Source organism: Rhinatrema bivittatum, chromosome 9 (assembly GCF_901001135.1).
Source record: "Rhinatrema bivittatum chromosome 9, aRhiBiv1.1, whole genome shotgun sequence".
Lineage (NCBI taxonomy): Eukaryota > Metazoa > Chordata > Amphibia > Gymnophiona > Rhinatrematidae > Rhinatrema > Rhinatrema bivittatum.
Genome location: NC_042623.1, coordinates 185,039,791 through 185,064,914, shown reverse-complemented (window position 1 = coordinate 185,064,914; position 25,124 = coordinate 185,039,791). Strand labels below are relative to the sequence as shown.

Genomic DNA, 25,124 nt, shown 5'->3' with positions numbered 1-25,124 from the left:
GCCACACATTTTATTTTAAGAAATTAGCGCCTACCCAAAGGTGGGCGTTAATTTCTGCCGGCGCCGGGGAAGTGCACAGAAAAGCAGTAAAAACTGCTTTTCTGTGCACCCTCCGACTTAGTATCATGGCGATATTAAGTCTGAGGTCCCGAAAGTTTAAAAAAGTTAAAAATAAAGAAAAAAATAATTTTAAATCAGCCCGCGGCTCGCGGATTGAAAACCGGACGCTCAATTTTGCCGGCATCCAGTTTCCGAACCCGTGGCTGTCAGTGGGTGTCGAGAACCGACACCGGCAAAACTGAGCGTCGGCTGTCAAACCCGCTGTCCAAAAAGAGGCGCTAGGGACGCGCTAGTGTCCCTAGCGCCTCTTTTTACCACGGGCCCTAATTTAAATATTTTGTTGTACTGTATCGCGCGCACAGGACCAGGGCTCCTCCTGGAACCCCCGCATGGCCGGGCGCCAAACCTGGCCATGCGGGGATGTCAGACCTGCACGATGATAGACTCCCTCCCTCTGGGGACTACGAGTGCCACCTCCGCAGGAACCGCGCAGCAGGATGTCAGGATCACATATTTACACTCCTCTCTCACCAGGTTTTACTTTGAAAGAATTTGCTTCTTACTAAGGGGACAGAGCATCTCACAATTTACCTTGTTCCAAAACTCACCTTTTTTTGAGAAAGTTTGAGGGTGCAGGGAATGATGCTGCTGAGGGGAGGGGGCCAGTGCAAGCCTAGACAAACCTTCAGTCATTCACCCCCTCCCTGCTGGAGCTCTCTATCGGCAGCTCCAGCACTGCGCCCCCCCCCCCCCCTACACGTGGCAGTGGCTCCAGGCCCGTGCTTCCTTTGCTGGCCCTGGCCCTGGCTGTGGGGAGATGAGGGGGAGCGTGCCAGGGATGTGCTGTGGGTGCTTGTGTGTGAGGGAGGGGGTGGTGCAGTGCGTGGGTGTGTATTTGAGGAGGGAGGGTGCCAGAAGTGGCACCATGAGGGTACGTGTTTGAGGGTGGAGCTGGGGATGTTCTGCCCTGTCCCCCATTTCCCTGCTGTGGGTGGGGGGCGGGAGGGGTAGGTGTGGGGCAGAAGGGTGCCAGGAGTGGTGCTGTGGGGGTGTTCCCGTGAGGGGTGCCAATGCCATCCGTCCCTGCCCCCTTTCCCTGCTGTGGGTGGGTGTTGGAGGTATGGCAGAGAGTACAAGGAGTGGCTCTGTGGTATTAGGAATTTGGATGTGTGTGTGTGGGGGGAGGGGGTGAGAGTGGGAGGTGGCGTCCGCCCCCTCTCACGGCTCTGGGTGTTCCCCTCCTCGCAGACTCGCTCCCCCTCTCCTCCTGCTCTTCCGGCCGAAGTGATGGCGGAACGGAGCCCCCTGCTGAGCTACCGGCTGCGCGGCGGCTCTCTGGAGGAGCTGGAGCCGGGACCCGGAGCCCCCCGCCGCACCTCCGCCTTCCTGGGCGGGGTGGTGCCCACCGTACTCTCCACGGGCAGCGTGGTGCTCTTCCTGCGGCTCGGTGAGTGAAGGCACGCGAGGTGATGTGTCGGGGTGGGATTCGAACTCGCGTCTCGGGCGTGGCAGACTCTGCCCGTGCGTCCCCCTTCCCCTTCGCTTTGGAATCGGACAGGCGGTTCTCCTCTGGACCCTCCTAGGCTACTTGTTCGCGGTTTTCTTGCCGTGTAGACAGCTTCGGTGTGCAACCTCAGTATTAACTGGCTCTGGTGGTGGGCAGTGTAAGCTGGGGGAGGATGGAGTGTATTAAGGTGCTAAAAGCACCCCTAGTCCTAGCTGATTAACTTTCAGAAAGTAGTCGTACATTATAATATCTGAGTCTTCTCCCTATAATTCCCGGCTTGCTCTATGCTGTTTCTTACCTGCTGTTTATATTCTCCCTGAAGATCGATGTTGGATTGCAGGACTACATGGTCGATTGCTAAATAAATCCGTTGTGGCTGGACTTTGTTTTAGGCTAAGGGTTGGCGAGGAGTCCAGACTGGCATGGTTTACTTTGCGCTACCTCCACATGTCTCTTCCAGGTCTGGCATGCACCACCCTCTCATTAATACTGAGCGACAGTCAGTGCTGTAGAAAAAGAAGCCAGAAGCCTAGGAGATGCTCCTTAACTAAAAAAGACTTGCAAAGCCGCAGTTTAGAGTTACTGTCTGCCCAGACCCCACTCCTCTCCTGCAAAGCTGGGCTCCTGCTGGTGATCTGGCTCCCCATCCTTTGGCAATGCCCTTCACCCCCATGTGCACTGACCAGGGAGAAGGACCTCTCTCCACCCAAAGGCAGGAAGAGGATGGAATCACCGCTGGGATTTTCTCTCTCAGATTCTTCCAGTAGAAGTAATTTTAGATGCAGGTTTCCAACCTAAGAGCTTGCCTAGTGCCTGGCAGAATCCCAATAGTAGACATATCTCATGCCACTAACGCCCAGGAAATAAGTCGTGGCTTTCCTCAAATCTAGCTGGTTAATAACGGTTTATGGACTTTTTTCCTCCAGGAATTTGTCCAAACCTTTTTTAAACCCAGCTACACTAAGAGCCTTTACCACATCCTCTGGCAATGGATTCTAGAACTTAAATGTGCGTTGAGTGAAAAATAATCTTCTTTGATTGGTTTTAAATGTGCTTCTTGCTGTCTTCATGGAGTGTTCTCTAGTTTTTGTATTATCTGAACGAGTAAACAACTGATCCACATTTAGCTGTTGTAGACCTCTCAAGATCTCTCTATCACATCCCCCCTCAGCCGTCTCTTCTCCAAACTGAACAGCCCTAACCTCTTTTGCCTTTCCTCATAATGGAGTCGTTCCATCCCCGTTCTCATTCTGGTCGCCCTTTTACAGTTCCACTATATCTTTTTTGAGATGCGGCAACCAGAACTGCATATTCCAGGTGAGATCTCACCATGGACAGATACATTCCTTGTTCTATTCTGCATTTGCTTCCATTCTGTTTGCTGTTTTGACCACTGCTGTACACTAAACTAAGGATTTCAAAGTATTATCCACTATGATGCCTAGATCTTTTTCCTGATATGGAACCTAACATCATGTAACTACAGCAAGGGTTATTTTTCCCTATATGCATCACCTTGCACTTGTCCACATTAAATTTGTGCTCATGTTGATTTAAGTCTGGAAACTTTTCGGCTTATCTACTCAGAGTGCTAGAAAACCAGAGTGGAAGTTGGGGCAGTCTGGATGGACCAATTGGTCCTTATCTGTCATCTTCTGCTATTATCCTGAGCTTCAGCTTCCTGTGGTTTGAAGGAATGCCAATGGTTTGGGGGATGGTGCTTGCTGGGGGTCTTACTAAGTATTTCTGAAAGGTCTTAGCCAGTGATTGAGGGTGGCTGGAAGAGGAACTTTGAACGGGCTCTGGAATTTGCAAAGGAAGTTCCCTCTGTGGCTGGTTCTTTCCTCCGTGGAATGGTCTACTGTGCTGCACCGTACCGCTAGAGAAACGGGGAGCTCCAAACACTGCTTTCAGCTCAATTAATATGTTTCTTTAAGTACAAGAATCAAAAAAGAAATATCTGAATCTCACATTTCAAATATTTTTAAGGGAGAACCTCAGTTTGTGCATTTTTTAAAATTCTTTATTTATACATTTCAATAGAAATCAAATATACATCATATTTGAAAAAGAAAATAAGATGAAACGCCAAGCCAGTACAACAGAAAAAGGAAACAAGATAAGAACAAAAATCTCACCGTAGCATATTGCCAACTTTAGACCTCAATAGAAAAGGGGGGAACAGAAAAAGCCATGGGGCAAGACCATTACACATAGGTAATTAAATAAAATCAAGAAAAAGGCCTATCTTCTGAGCATGAACTTTACCCATTATACTCAGAATCCCCACATGTCGGAATCAGACTATTGTACCTACAACGCTGCGTCTAACATCTATAAACGCTCTCAATTGTGATGGATCAAAAAAAAAAAAAAAAAAAGAAACCTAGATGCATCTAAGGTTACTACACACGTGCAGGGATGACGAATAATGCAGGGGTCCCCCTGGAGCCAGAACTTCAGGTTTCATAACTAAGAACTTCCTCCTGGGTCACTCTAGATAGGGCAGGCAACATCCACATTTTCTATCCTTTGAACAAGACAAACGAAAAGTAACTTATCATTAACTTATCATTAAAATCATCCATTGTACCTGAAGACTGGAGGATAGCAAATGTAACCCCAATATTTAAAAAGGGCTCCAGGGGCGATCCGGGAAACTACAGACCGGTTAGCCTGACTTCAGTGCCAGGAAAAATAGTGGAAAGTGTTCTAAACATCAAAATCACAGAACATATAGAAAGACATGGTTTAATGGAACAAAGTCAGCATGGCTTTACCCAGGGCAAGTCTTGCCTCACAAATCTGCTTCACTTTTTTGAAGGAGTTAATAAACATGTGGATAAAGGTGAACCGGTAGATATAGTATACTTGGATTTTCAGAAGGCGTTTGACAAAGTTCCTCATGAGAGGCTTCTAGGAAAAGTAAAAAGTCATGGGATAGGTGGCGATGTCCTTTCGTGGATTGCAAACTGGCTAAAAGACAGGAAACAGAGAGTAGGATTAAATGGGCAATTTCTCAGTGGAAGGGAGTGGACAGTGGAGTGCCTCAGGGATCTGTATTGGGACCCTTACTGTTCAATATATTTATAAATGATCTGGAAAGAAATACGACGAGTGAGATAATCAAATTTGCAGATGACACAAAATTGTGCAGAGTAGTTAAATCACAAGCAGATTGTGATAAATTGCAGGAAGACCTTGTGAGACTGGAAAATTGGGCATCCAAATGGCAGATGAAATTTAATGTGGAAAAGTGCAAGGTGATGCATATAGGGAAAAATAACCCATGCTATAATTACACGATGTTGGGTTCCATATTAGGTGCTACAACCCAAGAAAGAGATCTAGGTGTCATAGTGGATAACACATTGAAATCGTCGGTTCAGTGTGCTGCGGCAGTCAAAAAAGCAAACAGAATGTTGGGAATTATTAGAAAAGGAATGATGAATAAAACGGAAAATGTCATAATGCCTCTGTATCGCTCCATGGTGAGACCGCACCTTGAATACTGTGTACAATTCTGGTCGCCGCATCTCAAAAAAGATATAATTGCGATGGAGAAGGTACAGAGAAGGGCTACCAAAATGATAAGGGGAATGGAACAACTCCCCTATGAGGAAAGACTAAAGAGATTAGGACTTTTCAGCTTGGAGAAGAGACGACTGAGGGGGGATATGATAGAGGTGTTTAAAATCATGAGAGGTCTAGAACGGGTAGATGTGAATCGGTTATTTACTCTTTCAGATAGTAGAAGGACTAGGGGACACTCCATGAAGTTAGCATGGGGCACATTTAAAACTAATCGGAGAAAGTTCTTTTTTACTCAACGCACAATTAAACTCTGGAATTTGTTGCCAGAGAATGTGGTTCGTGCAGGTAGTATAGCTGTGTTTAAAAAAGGATTGGATAAGTTCTTGGAGGAGAAGTCCATTACCTGCTATTAGGTTCACTTAGAGAATAGCCACTGCCATTAGCAATGGTTACATGGAATAGACTTAGTTTTTGGGTACTTGCCAGGTTCTTATGGCCTGGATTGGCCACTGTTGGAAACAGGATGCTGGGCTTGATGGACCCTTGGTCTGACCCAGTATGGCATTTTCTTATGTTCTTATGTTCTTATTTTGTTGCGATCCTGCTTAAAGACATAAAATTACCAGCAAAGTAGCTGGCCCGATCACGTCTTCTTCACTAGAGTTGTCCAGGGAGTCAGACAGATCAGTGGAAACGTCCATCATGGCAACTATAGCGCTCTTGGAAGATGGCAAAAAAACCCTCTCTCAACAAGGCCGGGATGCGTCGCCGTGCGAAATTTGCAGAATTCTAACCCCCCTTGCGGGCGCCGCCCGCACATACGTGCCCGGATTACAAAATTTGGCGCTCATGTGTGCGCGCGGCTCAACGGTTTTATAACATGCGCGCGAGGACACGCACGCGCTTCTTTAAAAATCTATCCTTAATTGTGTTACACTGCACCTCACAACTTTCTCCAAAGAGGTCTCGAACTCGGATTATCTTCTGTTCACAAGTTGAAATAAGCTGGTCAATGAGTTTGAAAGTTAGAATGTAAGTCCGTAGTTAACACCGCAAGTGAGGACACAGACTTTTCGATAGACATCCTAACGGCCCGCAAACTTTCCAAAGTTATTGTAGCAGGCTTTGCAGAGGGAGTCTTCGATCGAGGTTCAGAAACAAGAGCCAAAGAGTCCCACAGAGTTTTCCAGTGGTTCCCAGCGCTCGAAAGCAAACTCCCGCCAAACTGGACCATGAAGCCTCCGCCGGCGGAAGAGTAAGAGCGCTGCCAGATGACGCTGCAGGAACCATGGGGCTTCCAACACCACCCCCACCCGATGAAACATCCGCAAAGAAAGCAGCATTACCGGGAGGCTGCGGTGTGGAGCAGGCATTCGGGGCAAAGAGAGAGACTTCCGCCGCCAACAGGCAAGGCTCCCCAGTGCCGGCCAAGCAGGACTCCTCTGCCGCAGGATGAGTAGGCGTGTCTTCAAGCATGGTGGATTGACGAAGAGAGGCTGCCATCTTTGGAGGCATCCACCTTCTTCACAGCTCCTTTTCTTTTCCCCATGAAGAAATTGAGAACGTGCTAAAAAAACAGGTAATATAAGGAAAACCATGGGGGGCTGCTGCAAACACGTCTGCTCGGGGGGTGGCCATCTTAGATTCCCCGGGCATGTTCTTACAGCACAGGGAGCGGGGCAGGTTCTAGGCTAAGAAGCACCCGGTGTGAAAACTAAAAATTGGTGCCCCTCTCCTCCCCTGCTTCAGTAGTGGCAGCTCTGGCATAGTGCTCCTTCCTTCAGTAGTGGCCGTGGCTCCTCTCCTCCCTGCTTCAGTAGTGGCAGCTCTGGCATAGTGCTCCTTCCTTCAGTAGTGACCGTGGCTCCTCTCCTCCCTGCTTCAGTAGTGGCAGCTCTGGCATAGTGCTCCTTCCTTCAGTAGTGGCCGTGGCTCCTCTGGCATAGTGCTCCTTCCTTCAGTAGTGGCAGCTCTGGCATAGTGCTCCTTCCTTCAGTAGTGGCCGTGGCTCCTCTGGCATAGTGCTCCTTCCTTCAGTAGTGGCCGTGGCTCCAGCACAGTAATTGCCCTTTCTCTCTCTCCCCTGACCCCTCTCTCTTTCCCTCTGTCTACGTGATCTGGAAGGATACGGGGACAGGGTGCCAGCATCGTGCCATCCTGTGAAGCTGCACAGCTCGCACACCACAGAAGCCGGCCCCGCAGGGAAAGGGACAATCGAAGGCTTTCCTTCCCCCTCCTATTTCTCTGTTCCTGGTCCTCGGGGTTCATTTTCACAGAGGTTTTGAATCTTGCACAGAGGTGCTGGAATGGATGCAGGTGGGGGGGGGGGGGGGGGGGGGGGCCAGTGGCACAGATCCCAGGACTGAGCTTAAGCAGTGCCAGCAGGGCCGAGCGTGGAGCAGGCATGCGGATAGACTCGCGGATAGGACGCACGGCCTCGGAATCCTGAATTACATTTAAAATCCTCTCACTCGTTCACCAAGCACCGAGCGAGGACGCGCCTCGACTGGAGTTGGAACATTTATAGCCCACAAAGACATGTGATATCTGCTGGTCCTGCTGCCTCACCGCACTGGACGAAGCGCACGAGAACTCTTGCCGGACAGAGCCTTGCACCAAATCCTTTAAGAAATGATTGGCAGCTCCTTTTCTCTCACAGGCATTTGGTGTTGTGACGCACGCTTCCTAAGTCTTCCCTGGTCCTCGGATGGTGCAGCAGACGGGTATTTGGAAGAGTCTCGGTTAGAGCGACTCCGAAATGCTTGCCCTGCACAGTGTCTGGGTTTTATTGTAACTAGCAGCGACAGCACCAGAGGCGGCTCTGATGCAGGATGAGAGAGTGCCGACTCAACCACTCTGAAGCCAGGCCTTTGTCAAGGTTTGCTGGAAGATTGAACACACCACCCCCTTCTGGGCATAAGGTCAACTATAGCATCCCGGCCAACCCTTTTAGGGCATGAACTCATGCACAGGGTCACAGCCGTGGCTGTACATTTTTGTACCTTTAACAGCTGTAACTTCTGGACAAGGCCGATAGGCGTCGATTTCTCATATTCTCTCCGCCTAGAGGGATTTCTTGGATTCTCTCCCCTCAAGCGGGATTGAGGGTCTCGCTCCCCGCGAGCCGCCCTACAGGCATCATGGCCGCCTTCGCCAAAGAGGTCCTGGGCAGGCCGCTTGTTGAGCAGTGCAAGGCCGGTGCTGCACCCCAGGTCATTGCCGTCAAGGTGTGTGATGAGGTCTGGCAGTGTAAGATGGGCTCTCTCAGACTGCAGCATGGGCCAGAGTTGGCGCCAATGCATACCTCCTGACTCAGCCAATAGATGGTCATGCCTCGTCTGGCCAACCCCAGATCGAGCCCGAATTTCCCCCTCGTGGCCCTTCTATGTGCACAGATGATGAAAGAGCAGTCCACGATCCCCACTGAACGACAACGGATGGCAGCTGCAAGTGAAAGGAAAAGTCATGGGATGCACCCGACCAGTTGCCAAGTGCAGGTGAGCCGTCGTCCTGCCTGATGCATGACGCAAATGCTCAGGACCTCCATCAGCTGAATAGCAGCCTGCGGCATTCTCTGACCCCTTCTGTTGCCTCCTGTGGTGGCCAGCCAGTCAGCTCTGCTTGTGGCACCGGCTTCCTGCGCAGGGATCCAAGGATCGCAGCTGCCCTGGGACCTCCCCCCGCCGATCAGATCCGCCCGCAGTGCTAGCTTCCTGCACACGGACCACCCGCAGTAAGAGAGCGAATCCACCATCACCCGCACACTGCAGGAACAACATGTCCCACTCGCACCACGATGCTCGTGAGCAAGTAGCCCAGCCACGGACTCTCTCAGCAACTCTGACACCAGGAAGCCCCCAGAAGCCTGCCCGTCTATTGACTGGGCTGCTGCTGCACCGTCACACTACAATAGCGAGCCTCATCTCAGATGTGCATATTGACCATAATGAGAATCGGCACAAGAAATGCGATGTTGTTGGTCAGGCCGCCTGCCATCCAGTGGTCCAGTCAACATGCTGCGGAGCAAGGTACCCCGAAGCCAACACCACAAACAATGTCTCCCATTAGAGCACAGCTGAAGGCCACCTCTGCTGACCGTTCTGGGGAGTCATGCTGAACACTGCCAAAGCCCCCCGAGGAGTCTGGACCACCAGGCTAGATCTTCTCCAGTTCCAGAAGCAGCGGTGGTTGCGAACCCGACCCACCGTAGACCGGATTAAGCGGCACGGAGAATCCTGCCCTTAAGAACGACTCGCACGGCAAAGGCCAGGCCGTCACGAGAGAGACCCCCACGTGCCCCAGCGCGACCCTCCCGCCTCGCATGGTGACAGACACCAGATTGGCCGGCCTTGACGAGCCGTCACCTGGGAGTCCGGGCTCTGCTCGCGCAGAACCCAGTTCAATTCCCCCAGGAAAGCGAGGACCGCCACCGTGCCGTAAGACTTGTCCTAAGCCAAAGGGGAACCCAAAGCCATGTGCCAGCTCGTGAAACCTGCTAAACAACTCAACACATTCTGGTGCGCCTCTTCCTCACATAAGCTAGATAGCGAACCAGTGGCGCAAGCCCTGCCTCTTTGGTTGCCCAACGTAGGAAGGCACTGAATGCTCCAAAGTAGGCCGAGCTAAATTCAGAGTGAGGTGTCAGTGGTGGGGAAGGCTTGAGAGGGGGACAGCTTAAGATACACCATCACATGTACGAACAGCACAGAAGGCACCTGTGAAGTTTGGGTGCCATTCGGAGCACTGAGAGTTGAAAGAAAAGTAGGTTTGTACACTGCTGATTCCTTGATGGTAGTGCTGAATGTACTGCACAGCATTAGCACTTGTGAGGGTTAATACAACATGATGCGCCCCTTCCACCCCAAAATCAAATTAGAGCCTCTAGGCCAACCCCTCCTCAATCTAAAGCTCCCACCCCCCCCCCCCCCCCCAAGTACCCCAGACTTGTGGACTGTGTGTGTAGGTCAACGTTCACAGCACCACTGGTTGAGTTGGTACGAGGTGACCTGCTCCAGAGGGTCCACTGGGGGTGAAGGCCATTTTTGTTTTTGGGGAAGTTAATATGAGGGAGCCGGGGGATGCATTGAGCCACCCGTGTCTTGCAGGGTAAAATGTCCGTCGCATTGTGTTTGTGTGGGAGTGAGGGAGAAGGATGTGTAGAACGGTGACAGGCCATGAGACATGTCGCATGTCGGTGTAACTTCATTATATTCTGGAATGGTCTAAATGCAGGAAATCTACATCAACCCCATCCTAATCATTTATCCCTCCTTCAACTAGGTTGTTTTGTTTCTTTTGTGCAGCTCTCAACCAGGGCAACTAACAGCAATAAAACCCAGTCAGACGTGACTGCAAGTAGAAAGCCAAATTTAGGGTGAACTGAGCTATTTTATAATGTTCAGGCACAGGATTTTGTTAAAACTGTCTGTGGCCTCTGTTTTGGAGGGCTGCAGAGTGGAATGTGAGACAACAGTGCCCTCCAGTGGTCACTTAGGGACGTGTCCTTCTCTATCCTATCAGAAGCTCCTGGAAGGAGGAATAACATTTAATGATGGAGGTGCCACGAAATCTCAGGATCCAGACATATTAAGCATGTGCATTCATTTCAAACGCATTTCAAAAACGCTACAAATAAGGCCAATTTGTTTCATTTCGGGGCCCTGAAATAAATCGGGGGTGCCCCCAAATGAAAAGAACCTTATTCGTTGCATTTATCTGAATTGAATGCATCGGGCACTAGCTTAAGACCGGGGTGTTACCTAGTGCATAGGCCAAGGCCCAAAGCAGGGGCCGTGGCCTACACCAAGTGTGATGCCGGCATCTTGGCCTAGGACCAAAGCTGGGCCTCGCCTAGGACATAGGCTCAGGCACAAAGTAGGGGCCACGGCCTAGGCCCGAGGGGACACCAGGGTCTCAGCCGAGACCCAAACCCCTTGCAGGAACAATCACTTACCTGATCCGTCGTGTATCCGATGGCCAGGCCAGGTCCTGATGCCTGGGCCGGGGCCTAGGCTGGAGCCCGGCCCTAGGCCCAATGCCGCAGCCCAGCCCAGAGGCTAGGTCCCAATGTCTGGATCTCAAGCTAGACCCAGGCCCAACGCAGCTGCCCGGCCCAAAGGCTGGGTCCTGACGCTGGGGTATTAGCCCGGACCCAGGCCTGACGCGGGGGCCTGACCCGGAGGCTGGGTCCTGATGCCGGGGCCTCAACCCGGACCCAGGCTTGATGCTGAAGCCTCAGCCAGACCCAGATCCTACACCGTGGCCTGGCCCGGAGGCCATGTCCCAATGCCTAGGGTCAGGCCCAGGCCCAGATTGCAGGCCTCAGAGCTCCACTAAGCGGTCCCGTTGTCTTCTTTCTTCATAAACTGATACTGTGCGCTGGGGTCATGCCAGAGTTAATTAACTCCAGCACATTCACCCCAGCGGATGGCACCATTTTGATAGACAGGAATGCCATACAGTGCCTTACATCAAAATGGCGCCATCTGCCGGGGTGATTGTGGCAGAGTTAATCTACCTTATAAATGGCCTGTGACCGACGGCCCGCAAATGCGCAGTAGAGCGCAGCTCTACTGCGCATGTGCGGGCAAGGATGTCGATCAGAAAAAAAAAATGGCGGTGTGGCCGCAGGAGCGGGAGGAGAAGCAGCGGCGCCGCGCGCGCGCGCGGTGCCGCTGCTTCTCCTCCCCAGATCTGCCGGCAGATCTCAGGGGGGGTCACTGCCGCGCGCGCGGGAGTGACCCCCCCCCAGATCTGCCGGCAGATCTCGGGGAGGGGGTCACTGCCGCGCGCGCGGGAGTGACCCCCCCCGAGATCTGCCGGCAGGAGCGGGAGGAGTTCATGGAGCCGGGTGAGGGTTGCGGGAAGTCGCGCTTACGGCGCCGGGAGGAAATGGAGGTGGGTGAAGAGAGGGGGACTGAGTGGGAGGGAGGGAGGGAGATGGGGACTGAGTGAGTGGGAGGGAGGGAGAGGGGGGACTGAGTGGGAGGGAGTGAGGGAGAGGGGGGACTGAGTGAGAGTGTAACCGTCTCTTTTTAGTCAGTAAGGAGGTCCAGACAACTGATCCGTAAAGATAGACTTTTATTGCCAGCAAGATGCAGCTAAGACAAAGGCTCAGTACAACTGCATGCCCCTCCCCTCCAGGAGCAGACTCTTATGCACTTTACAGTTCTTATCTTTTACACATGCGTTCTAAGCATTGCTGAGCAAGCATATTCCGGCTGAAGGGGCTACTGACCCCCTCCCTAGACACCCTGGAACTTTCGTGAAACTTCTCCCATGTTCTGCAGGAGAGGCTGCTGGGACTTGCAGTTCTGGAAAGGAATTCGCGAGTCTGCAGTAATACAGCCCATCACATAATACATCCATTGTTCTAATCTAGGTTACAGCAGTGAAAGCTTATCAGAGAATAAGAACAGCGAAGCCAAAAAAAATGAAAATGTGCAATGTGCTGACAGAGAGTTTCTCAATGTCCTAATTACAGCTGTATTGCAGACTGTAAGTAAACCCGTCATGAAGCAGGGAATTCTGGTACATGAAGTCCTTTGTCAGGTTGAAGCGTTCAGACCCCTTCAAGAGGAGAGGGAGGGTGGAGAGGAGTGGGTGGGGGAGGGGGGTGGTGAAGAGTGAGGGGAGAGAGAATGAGGGGGAGGTGAGAGACAGAGGGATGTAGCCCGTTTTAACGGGCTTTACGGCTTGTTAGTTTATAAAGAAAGAACAGCGTCGTGGGAGCTCTGAGGCCTGGGCTCTGGTCCTAGGCCTGACTCTAGGCCAAGGTCGAGGCGCCGGAACCCAGTCTCCAGGCCAGGTTCCAGGTGTAGGTCACTGTGTCGGGACCTGGCCTCTGTGCCAGGCCGCAATGTCGGAACTGGGCCCGGGCTCTGGCTGAGGCCCTGGTGACGGGACCCCAGGGTCGGGCCTGGGTCTGGTCCGATGCCCTGGAATGGGGACCCAGCCTTCAGGCTGGGCTGCAGCGTTGGGCCTAGGTCCGGGTCAAGGCCCTGGCATCAGGCCTGAGTGTGGGTCAAGACCCCGGTGTCGGGACCTGCCCTCCAGGGATCCTGGCCCCGGTATTTTTCCTGGTGGGAGGGATGGGTGGTGGGGACGGGATGGGAAGTGTCGGGAGGCTCCATTTTCGTTTTTTTATTCTTTTTTTTTTAATGTTTGATTCAATGTTTTTCACAAATGAAACCAATCAAACATTCCAGGAACCGAAATTTGTGGGGAAAACCCTCCCGAAAACAAACCGAAAAGCGAAAACAAATTGTTTCCCCCCCCCCCCCCCCCCCCCGGGACATATTACTAAATAGGTCAGAGGAGGAAACGAATGTTCCTGGGCTGAAAGTTTGGGGGTTTTAGTCTCCGTAACAGAGGCTGACACCAGACCTCCTGCCTGGCCTCTTACGACAGGCTCTCCCCTTCCCAACCACAAGAAACAGCGCTGTTTGTTTGCTTTTGCAAAGTTTGCCCAGCCCTGCCCAATTCTGGTTAATCATCCACATGGCAAGTGTCAGGACCACAAGTCCCCTCCAGCTGTGCCCAGCTGTCAAAAACACAGTTCTGAGAGGGGTCAGGAAGCAGCTCCAAAATGCCCCTGCCTTGGCTCCAGGATGCTTTATTCCTTCTCCAGGGCAGAGCATTTATAAACCGCAATGAGGAACTGTCTAAATACGAGGCAGCTCCCGTCCTAACCCCACCAGCGAGTGCAGCTCTGCCCATGGGTTTCAGATACTCGAAATGACGTTTCACCGCAGCTGCTGAGGCTTTTTTTTTTTATTTACAAGTGTTTGCTGTTGTGCCTTTTCCCTCCGGGTAAGGCGCAAGGCGGTTTACGGAAAGAGCAGGACGCACCGAGCGGACACATAATACTGAATGCACGCAGACCGAGAAAACGAAGACACTCGGGCAAGGTATCCTGAGGAGGCGCGAAAGGGCAGCGTAAGAAGATCCCACAAGCCCGAGAGGAGGCCCACAGGACTGGGGTGGTGGTGGTGCGCCTGCGGAATAAGGAGAGGCAACAGGGTGAGCCAGAGGAGGGCAAACCATTAAGGGAGGAGAGGCTTGTCTAGGAGAAGGCTGGGCCTGAATAGCCAATTTTGATCTTTTCACCGAAGGTCAGGTAATAGGTGTAAATTTTGGGAGTGGGGGTGAAGCAGCTGAACGCTCCTCGTCTGCTGGTGAGGAGGAGAGAAGGGACCTGCTGGGAACATCGGAGTTTCCTTGTGGGAGAGCAGAAGCCGGGACAGATGATCGGGAGGCAGTTGGTTTCACTGGCTTTGGGACGAGGTGGACCAGCTTGGGACTGGATTTAAGGTTATGGCGCACATAAGGCAGAAGGAGGAGTGGAGGGAGTTCCCCCAGAAATCAGGGAGCACCAGGGGGAGGAGTCCTAGGTTTTGGGGTGCTTTCAGAATTTGGCCCCCCCTAGGCCGGGGGCTTCCCAAACCTGTCCTGGAGGACCCCCACAGCCAATCAGGTTTTTCAGGACACCCACAGTGAATGGGCACGAGAGAAATCCGCAGACCGTGGAGACTCGGTGTATGCAAAATTTGTCTCCTGCAATAACTTTATTGTGGACATCCTGGAAACCTGATTGGCTGTGGGGGGTCCCTGCCCTGGGCACCTGCCCAAGTTGCCTCTCCCTAAATCTGCTGCACTGTCCCGAAGTGCCACGGCCCACGCCACGCAGCTTCGTGAATAAGAGCCACGCAGGTGTCTGCATTCCTCTCGCTGACCTGCATATCTCGTGAGACGAGCACGGGGAATGCAGAGGGGGCCGCCCAGTGCCGGCAGCAGCACTTCCGTAGCAATGCAGGCGAGACTGCAGAATAAGGGGCTGGGTGGTGGGGGTCTGAGGGGGGGGGGGTCGAAGTTGGCTGGGGGTTATTGAGGCTGGCTGGCTAGCTTGGGGGGCCTGGCAAGCAGGATTTGGGGAATGGCTGACTAGAGGAATTAGGGTGTGGGCTGGTCAGAGGGGCAGGCTGGCTGGCAGGCAAGGCTCGTTGGTTGGGGGAATGACTGATGGGGGGTAGGTTTGCAAGGTGGTGGGTAGAGGGGAGGGGGCTGATTGTATGACGTAGAAAGAGAGGAAATGCAGGACTGGGGGTGAGAGAGGGAGAGAGGCTGGAGAAGGGGTGGGGATGTGAGGGGGGAGCCTGGCCAGAAGAGAGGTAGAGAGACACCTCTCTTAAAGGTCTAAGCATGGGGGAAAGGTGAGATAGGGGAGATGTGACAGAGACATTCAAGAACTGGGGTGGATTGCAGGAAAATAGCAGCCCGGAGGATTTATTTTTCAAAACCAGCTCATGGGGGTAACGGACGCCCTCATGCACTATCCCTGCAGCACGTGCGTCAAAAGCGCACCAAGCTAACCTTGGAGCCCGGCAGAATTGAGCCAGAACATCTCCAAAATAAACGTCATCTTTCCTAAATAACTTAGCGGTTGAGCACATTGGAGACCGGGGGTGAGCAGAGCTGCAGCCCCCATTCCATCCATGCAAATTGGGTGGGCCCCCAGCCCATCTGCTTATATCGCTTATAGAGACGTATCCTGGATTCCCGGTCTGGTTCTTGAACTGCCAGCCAGCGTCAGACACTCCCACGCCCAGTCACAACCAGAATTTTAGCTTGCAGAAACTTTACTGGCACACGGACACCGAAACAAACAAAGACACACACTCTTTCTTAGACAAGAAAAACACACCCACACACTAAAAGAGCGTGTGTGTGTGTGTGTATATGTGTGTGTATATGTGTGTGTTTGTGTGTGTGTATGTGTGTGTCAGAGAGAAAAAAAATCTCCACACACAACTCTCTCTCCAGACAAAGTGTGTATGGGTGCGGATCTCTCTCAGTCTCGCTGACAAAGACACACAAGCACGCTCTCTGACCCGCTGTTGTTGTGCTGCTGCTTATGTGCTTGCACGCAGGCCGATACAGAACGGTTCGCGCGGTCGAGCGCACCGTTTAGCCCCCGTTTGGCTGTGCGTTTTTGACGCGTTTTCTGTACCTGTCAAAAGGAAAGGACTTCCTTCCTTCACCTTCAAATTATTTGTGAACCGATATGATGTGTAAATCGAACACCGGTATATAAAAACAAACAAACAAATAAATAAATATTATTACCCTTTATACCTCATGTTGATGAGCCTATTAGTTACTCACCCAAAATACAGAAAGTAAAATGTGCGGTCAAGCCTCACATTTTACTCTCAGAAATTAACGTCTGCCCAAAACTTCTTTAAAAACAAAACCCAAAACTTCTTTAAAAAAAAAAAAATCTGCCCGCGGCTTGCGGGTTGGAAAACGGATGCTCAGTTTTGCCAGCATCCATTTTCCTAACCCGTGGCTGTCAGCGGGTTTGAATACCAATGCCGGTAAAATTAAGAGTTGGTTCTCAGAGCCGCTGACAGCTGCCGATTCCGCTAATAAGGAGGCACTAGGGATGCGCTAGTGTCCCTATCATTTCCTTATTAGCGCGGGCCCTAATTTAAATAAAGAATTGCGCGCCCAGGTGAGGTGCCTGGGCGCCCGTCGGGAGAGCCGGCGCCTGCCTCAGAGTTTACTGAATCGACCTGACAGCGAGTGCCCCCAGTCCAGCACTGCTGCATCGTGATATAAAAGTTCTTGCTTGCTGCCAGCCCTTCCCCATTCTCTAGGAGACTCGCTGGTTCCAGAGCCAGCTGCTTCTCTCAGAGCTCGGTGCAGTCACCTCAGACAGAGGCCTCCCCAGCACTGCACAGGCACTTCCTCCTGGCTTACTGCCTTCCTGTAGCTTTGTAGCTCGTCTCCACTTCTCTGCAACCGTCCCCACCTCTCTTGTTCCCATTGTCTGCAGGCTACACAGTCTGCTGATTTTATGTTTCCCAGCTCTGCTCTGCCTACTGACTCCAGGGGACAAGAAGTGATCCCTACTATGCCCTGGGCTTATAAAAAGAGAACATTAAGCCCTGGCTGAGACTGGGGAGAGCCACTAACCCAGGGCTGGTGCAAGGGTATTAGGTGTCATAGACAAACCTTGCAGCCTTGCACACACTCCTGGCCCCACCTTCCCACAAACAATTAAAAATTCTGCATTTACAGTAACAGATTTTACAGGGAAAAAGAACATTCAGAGTTCCCAAGTAAAAATATCACTTACAACATGTATATTATTTACATGCACTGCTATGGTACCAATCAGAAAACGTTGCAAAAAAAAAAAAAAAACCAAAACAGACACTTGCATCCATGTGGTATTAGGATTATTGTAAAGCATGTCAGCCTTCGGAAAGCTTTAAGTAAATTGAACTACAATATAGTAAATCTCCCATACGAAAACAGCACTGACTGCCAGCACTCAAACAGTAACAACCCTACTACCTATGAAAAGGCAACACTGCAAATATGACACTAGGCCTTAAAACACCAATACACCTGATATTAGGAAAACAGAGCAAGCCAAGCTGTTATAGATCCCTACACAGAAACTACATGCTAGCAGAATACCTCACCTGAGTGATGCAGAACACACAAACCCCCACCCCCCCACCAAATATAGAATAAAGAGACAAATTATAACTTGAAACATGCAGACAATGGAAAAAAACAGAAATATCACCATTCCTCATTAAACATCGAACATTAAAATCAAAATATATAAACCATCAATCATAATAGTAAAACCATATTCATAAAAAGAATAAATATTTTAAAGCAGCTGATGAATATAACATCCAGTGATTAAAAAGATACAATATTGTTTTCTTTTACATTTTCCAAACATTAATAAAATATTTCAAAACAGCAGACACATCAAATAACAGCTAATAATTAAAACTAAGGCTAAAAAAATTATCCCCTGCTCTTTGTACCTGGAAATTTTAGACTCCAGTCACCCGGAGATTGTCATGGATTAGTCAGGGATAGGAAGTGTGCACAAGCTTTCTCCTCTCTCTCATGTATACACACTCTCTAACATTCATGTTTATTCTTACACAAACTCCCTCATATTCTCTCACACACATGCTCACTGGCTCACACATATGTTCACTGGTTTAAATAGTCCTCTTGCTCACACATATGCTCATTGGCTCGCTCGTTCTCTCTCACTCACACACATATTCTCTGGCTTATTTGCTCTTGCTGACACACATGCTCTGGAAAGCACAGCAAACCTAAGTGCATTATGCATTGCAACAACGGAAAAAAGGAAACATTATCATTCCTCATAAAACATTAAACAATAAAGTCAAGAAATATAAAACATCATTCATAATATCAAAACCATACTAATAAAAAGGATAAATATATCAAGCAAGTAACAGCTAATGAACATCCAATAATTAAAATGACTCATAAATTGTTTCTAATATTTCCCAAACACAAATATTTCAAACAGCTGACAGTTGAAATAACATCCCAAAATTAAAACTAATAGCATTACAAATCTCTAGCTCTCCATACCTGGGATCATTTGATTTCCAGTCACCCACAGATTGTTGTGGATTGGGGATGGGGACCTCACAATCTTTAACCTCTCTATCCCCTGCACACACACACACATACCATGCTGTCACACACACAGGCTCTCTCTCTCACATATATGCTGTCAAATTCACTGGCTCTCTTGCTCTCACAAGACACATGCAGGCTCTCTTGCTCTCTCATAAATATGCAGTCTATCACACATACACAGTCTCTCTCGCTGTCATACACAACTAGGTTTTCACACTCACATGCAGGTTCTGTTGCTCTCATACACATGCAGGCTCTCTCTCTCTCTTACATACACATGCAGTCTATTTCTCACACTCACATACACCTTTCGGGCATCCCCTTTTTTCTGGGCCTTCTCTCTGCTGGTTTTGAATCACACTCTGCTCCTGGAAGGAGAGCAGATTTTATCTCATGCATATTCATTGTGGATATCCAGAAAACTTGACTGTCTGGGGGGGTCCCTCAAGACAAGTTTGGGAATCTCTGAAATAGATCAACTATTGGGGATCTTCCGGGCACTTGTGACTTGGCCCGGCCACTGTCGGTCAATGGGCCTTGTTCTGACCCCATGATGGCACTTCTTATGTTTTGAGGGTGAGGCAAAAGATTTTATATCGGTGCCACTGATCCCACACAAGTTTGGTAGCCCCAGCATAATTCTCCCCACAGGAATGGCTTAAGCACAGAAGGAAATGTATTTCTGTTTTGAGTTTTCCAGTTTTGTACTGCGTACAGAGTTTGAATTCCTAGGGTTTTCATTTCGGTTTTTGTCTGCACATTTATAATTTTGTGGTCAACTCTTCTGTATTTGGTGAAGGTCTGCATGTGTTCTGCAGGTGAGGCTGAGCCGAGGGCGTGCAGGGATCTGTACAGTCTTGTCCATTGTGTTTTCCCAGTAGGAGGTGTACGGATGTTGTAGGGCCCCGGTGTAATATTTTCACAGGTAGCTGTCGCTGCTGGGGTCCTGCGAGTTAGTGTTGCTACGGTCTGGCAGGTTTGCTACGTATGTGAGATTTTCTTTTGTTTGTTTGCAGGACTTTGTATTTCACGATGTAGCTGGGAATGGAGGGAGTTTGTGTTACTGTTATTTAGATGACAGCTGAGTTTGGAATATTTTTTTTCTGTATGGTGAGGTGTTCAGGGATGGAGAGGTGGGTGTGTGTGTGTGTGTGTGTGTGTGTGGAGGGAGGGGGAGGAGGGAGGAGTGTCTGTGGACTGAGCGTGAATATTTACAGAGCTGGAGATGCGGGGTTTATCTTGCCCACACATTCACAAGAATGAGCCTCGCTCTTAGCCGGGTCGCACTGGGTATTATCTCGTGTCTCAGATTTACTGCTAGAGCTCTTCTCGGTGCTTGCATTGCGCCAGATGGCTTCCAGGCGAGCTTGGGGGGCTCTTTGTAATCAGGCGAGTGCTGCCCCGCTAGCACAGTTTCTGTTTCTTTAGGCCACATTTGCTTGGTCTCTGATTATTACACCTCTTGGTCCTTGATGATCTCCTTGCTCCCCGTGCGTAGTACAGAACAGTGGCTTAGGACTGACCCTGCCTATTAGGAAACCTGTTTTTTTTTTTGTCGTTTTCTCCTTTACCGCTTTGTCTGGTTTTCTAGCATCCAGCTTTGTATTGGTCGGTCTGGGAATGAATAATAATTATACACTGATTCGCATGAAGAATTCACGTAAGAAAGAAAGAAAGGCGTTGACTGTAAACGTAAAGTAGGAAATTGGCAGTGGTTTGGTTTGGTTTATTGGCGTTTATATACCGATGTATCAGACGAACCATCACACTGGTTCACAAAAATTACAATATATTCAGAAAATACAATAATTCATAAAATAGTAACAGCTAAAAACTACAAAGAGTAAAAAAATAACTTAGCTGTTAATAAAATGAACAAAACAAATAAAACTCATAAAACAGAAATCAAATTAAAAACAATAAAAGCATTAAAATGAAATTAGTAGTGAAACAGTAGTAAAATCAAATAAAAATAATGGTAGCCTGTTAAGAGAGTCAAGAGATGTATATACACTCGCTGTTTTTCTACTCATTTGTAGCATCTCAGATTCGTATTGGCATTCTGATCTGTATTTTCGTACTCTATAAAAGCACATTTAAATAACCAGGTCTAGTTCGGATTTAAATTGCTTTTTTTCTGTGGCCAGTCTCAATGATGTTGGTAAAGAGTTCCAGAGTTTTGTCCCAGCAATAGATAAAGCAGATGGGGGATAGAGTCCGATTCATTTGCTCGCCTGCCGGTGCTCATGCCCCCCTTCTCTCGCCCCTCTCCCCCAACTCACACCAAAAGGACGTTTCCACCGCCCCTGGCTGGTCAAAGCACTTGAACTGAAAGCACCGTCTGGAAGCAGTGCAATCTCTGCAGAATGGGTCTCCCGTGGGGAATGTGGTTCCTCTCCCCCATCTCCCTGAAATCAGAGGTGGGGAGAGAGACCCAGAGTACGGGGGGCTCATGAGAACCCACATGGGAGGATGGATGTGGGGGATTTGCAGGGGCACACAATACCTGGGGAGGGGGGTACAGAAGAGCTGGTGTAACAGGGCGAGAGAGGGAGCTGGAGGAGGAAGAGGAGGGTCTGTAGGAAAGAAAGCCAGACGGGATGGAGGTGGGGAGAGGGAGCCACAGATGGTGAAGGGGAAAGGGAAGGCGACACTGGTGACAAAGAGTTAGAGGTGGTGATGGGGAGGGGGAAGGTACAATGTCAGGGGGGGGGGGAGTGAATAAGAGACAACCAAAAGTAGCGATTGAGAGGAGGAAGGGATGACAAGGGAGCCATAAGGACTGATAGGGGAACTGATAGAGAGCTAGAGAAGGAGGGAAATTGAGGGGGGGGGGGTGAGAAGGGAAGATTTAGAAGGAGATGACTAGGGGTGAGAGTGACTCTCAGAGAGGGGATGGCAGAAGCATGAAAGGAGGCGAGAGAAATGAAATGACTGACAGAGGGTGAGAGTCAGTGTGGGGATGAAGGGGAGGACTGTGAGAGGAAAATGGCTGTTGTGAGAGAAAGGAGCACATAGCAGGAGACTGATGGGGGAGCAAGCCAGTGAAGAGGTACGATGGAGAGTAGAGTTGGGGAAGTAAGATGATCGGGAATAGGTTGAGCTGAAGGTGAAGAGGAAGGAGGAATAAGATTCAGGTGTGAGAGCACAGAGTGAAGTGATGGTGTGATAGAGTATATGACAGAGAACCTCAGACTGCCTTAACGGACCGGCTCCAGCTATCTGGCCCGGTCCACCTTAAGACAGACAGGAAAGGGATCCTCAGGTGGGGGCGTTTCCCTGAAGTAAGGGATACAAAGGTGAGGCCCTGAGAGAGGTAGATAGGCCCCAGGGAGAAGTAATGGAGTGCTGTGCACTTTTGGAAAAACTGTTCTTGCATTGTCAGTCTGCTGAGGTAAGCAGCCATTTTGATTCTGTCTTGCTGAACTTTTTGTAATTAAACTGTTGAAAAGCAGAACAGACTCCAGCCTGGTCTGTTCTCCGACCTTCTCCTGTCTTAGACCGCTCCAAGGGCATCACAGATGGGTTTAAGGATCCAGTGCCAAATTCCTGTTCAACCTGAGGGAGCTTTGCGAACTGCTTGGACTATCTATCCAGTCCTCCCAGCCCTGTGCCCCTTGCATCCCCCTGACAGACATCTTGACTCCTATAGACTTGTGTTTATATTGAAGCAGTCTCAACAAGACTGGTCCTACCTTCCGGTTCTTCTGGCTCGGTTCCTGTGTCCAGCAGACTTCTTTGTCTCGAGGTTCTACCTTCGGCATTCTTGCCTAATCTCTTTCCTGTTCCTGGATTCATAGTTTGTTCCAGCTCCTCGCTCTGTTCTAGGCCTCTTGCTCCTTGTTTGTAATAGGGGGCTACTCCTGTTTCTTATGCCTTGCTGGCCACCAGCACCTGAGGGCTCAACCTGAAGGGAAGGTGGCTAGTATAAATGGAAGACTTTCTACTGTCAGTTGCCTGGATTTGACTCTCCTGACACTAGGCCGCTCGTTTTTGGGGCAACCCACAGACACAGTCACAATGGTGATATAAGGGACAGAGGTAGAGGCAGAGAAAAGAGAAATTAAGGAAAATTATATGAAAGGGAAAGATAGAGGAGGATGTGATGACAGGAGAGAGAGGAAAAGGAAAAGGAGAGCCTGGAAAAGGATGTCAGAGAAGACAGACCAGAGGAAATCAGAACAAGAGACCAAGACCAATACAAAAGAAATCCCATCCAGATAGCAAAGGTAGAAAAAAGCTTTTGGTTTTCAGTCTAGTGACTGGAATGTGTAAATGTGTGGTTCCTATAGTAAACTAGATTCTCTGAAGGCTGTGACGACTTTTCTGGCTCGGTGTAAATATTTACCCAAAAATGTTATCCAGGAGCTATTGAATTCACATAAGAACATGCCATGCTGGGTCAGACCAAGGGTCCATCAAGCCCAGCATCCTGTTTCCAACAGAAGCCAATCCAAGTCACAAGAACCTGGCAAGTACCCAAAAACTAAGTATATCCCATGTTACCATTGCTAATGGCAGTGGCTATTCTCTAAGTGAACTTAATAGCAGGTAATGGACTTCTCCTCCAAGAACTTATCCAATCCTTTTTTGAACCCAGCTACACTAACTGCACTAACCACATCCTCTGGCAACAAATTCCAGAGCTTTATTGGGCGTTGAGTGAAAAAGAATTTTCTCCGATTAGTCTTAAATGTGCTACTTGCTAACTTCATGGAGTGCCCCCTAGTCCTTCTATTATCCGAAAGTGAAAATAACCGAGTCACATCTACTCGTTCAAGACCTCTCGTGATCTTAAAGACCTCTATCTTATCCCCCCTCAGCCGTCTCTTCTCCAAGCTGAACAGCCCTAACCTCTTCAGCCTTTCCTCATAGGGGAGCTGTTCCATCCCCTTTGTCATTTGGGTTGCCCTTCTCTGTACCTTCTCCATCGCAACTATATCTTTTTTTGAGATGCGGCGACCAGAATTGTACACAGTATTCAAGGTGCGGTCTCACCATGGAGCGATATAGAGGCATTATGACATTTTCCGTTCTATTAACCATTCCCTTCCTAATAATTCCTAACATTCTGTTTGCTTTTTTGACTGCTGCAGCACACTGAGCCATCGATTTTAAAGTATTATCCACTATGATGCCTAGATCTTTTTCCTGGGTGGTAGCTCCTAATATGGAACCTAACATTGTGTAACTACAGCAAGGGTTATTTTTCCCTATATGCATCACCTTGCACTTGTCCACATTAAATTTCATCTACCATTTGGATGCCCAATCTTCCAGTCTTGCAAGGTCCTCCTGTAATGTATCACAATCCACTTGTGATTTAACTACTCTGAATAATTTTGTATCATCCGCAAATTTGATAACCACACTCGTCGTATTCCTTTTCAGATCATTTATATATATATATTGAAAAGCACCGGTCCAAGTACAGATGCCTGAGGCACTCCACTGTTTACCCTTTTCCACTGAGAAAATTGACTATTTAATCCTACTCTCTGTTTCCTGTCTTTTAACCAGCTTGTAATCCACGAAAGGACATCACCTCCTATCCCATGACTTTTTAGTTTTTCGTAGAAGCCTCTCATGAGGGAATTTGTCAAACACCTTCTGAAAATCCAAATACACTACATCTACCGGTTCACCTTTATCCACATGTTTGTTAACCCCTTAAAAAAAAATGAAGCAGATTTGTTAGGCAAGACTTCCCTTGGGTAAATCCATGTTGACTGTGTTCCATTAAATCATGTCTTTCTATATGCTCTACAATTTTGATCTTGAGAATAGTTTCCACTATTTTTCCCGGCACTGAAGTCAGGCTCACTGGTCTATAGTTACCCGGATCGCCCCTGGAGCCTTTTTTAAATATTGGGGTTACATTGGCCACTCTCCAGTGTGACCACATAGGTCCCGTCTTCAGATGTGAATGAGATCTCTGAAGTGACATCTGAAGAAGGGATCTCTGTGGTTTCAAAAGCTCATGTACAATATCCTTAGCTAATTTGTATGCTGATCCAGTAATAGGTTTCAGAATCTGCCTGTAATCCCATGACTAGAATATAATATCTAGTGTTAAGTTTTGTATGTTCTATGTACAATTTATTTTTTGTGTTATGGAGAGAGGTATTGAAGAGATAAATAATTTTGTGAAAACAAGGATAGCCTCACCAAGTGGAACAGAGCTGGTGAGAGCTCCTTGATAAGAAACGGGGAGCACATCAGTGATCCTGTAAGAGTCTGCCAGGACAGTACAGTACAGAACGGAACAGTATATCCCCGTCTCTTCCAGTCTGGCTGGTGCTGACTTCTTAACCTTTCCTTATAAAGCCAGCAGGATCTCAGGAACACTTGTATCCTGTGTTTTTACAAGATCGTTCCTGGGAAAGGAGGCTGATTGTGATTGTTGAATTTTTAATTATTCAAATCTTAGGGGAGGATCAAATGGCCCCTGCCTAGTCTTATAAGTAGTTAGCAATGCCTCTGGGGAATAGCAGAATTGTATAATGGTAGCTCAATCCATTTAAATTGA

At 49.1% G+C, this 25,124-nt stretch overlaps 1 protein-coding gene across 1 annotated transcript in view; it reads left to right on the top strand.

Moving 5' to 3' along the window:
• Positions 1 to 1,315: 1,315 nt before the first annotated feature.
• LOC115099202 (solute carrier family 12 member 9-like) overlaps positions 1,316 to 25,124 on the top strand; it is a 460,475-nt gene continuing 436,666 nt past the window's right edge. Inside the window, exon 1 of the mRNA XM_029616633.1 lies at positions 1,316 to 1,507. Coding sequence (XP_029472493.1) covers positions 1,348 to 1,507 — 160 coding nt within the window. The 5' untranslated portion in view covers positions 1,316 to 1,347. The remainder of the gene's footprint in view (positions 1,508 to 25,124) is intronic.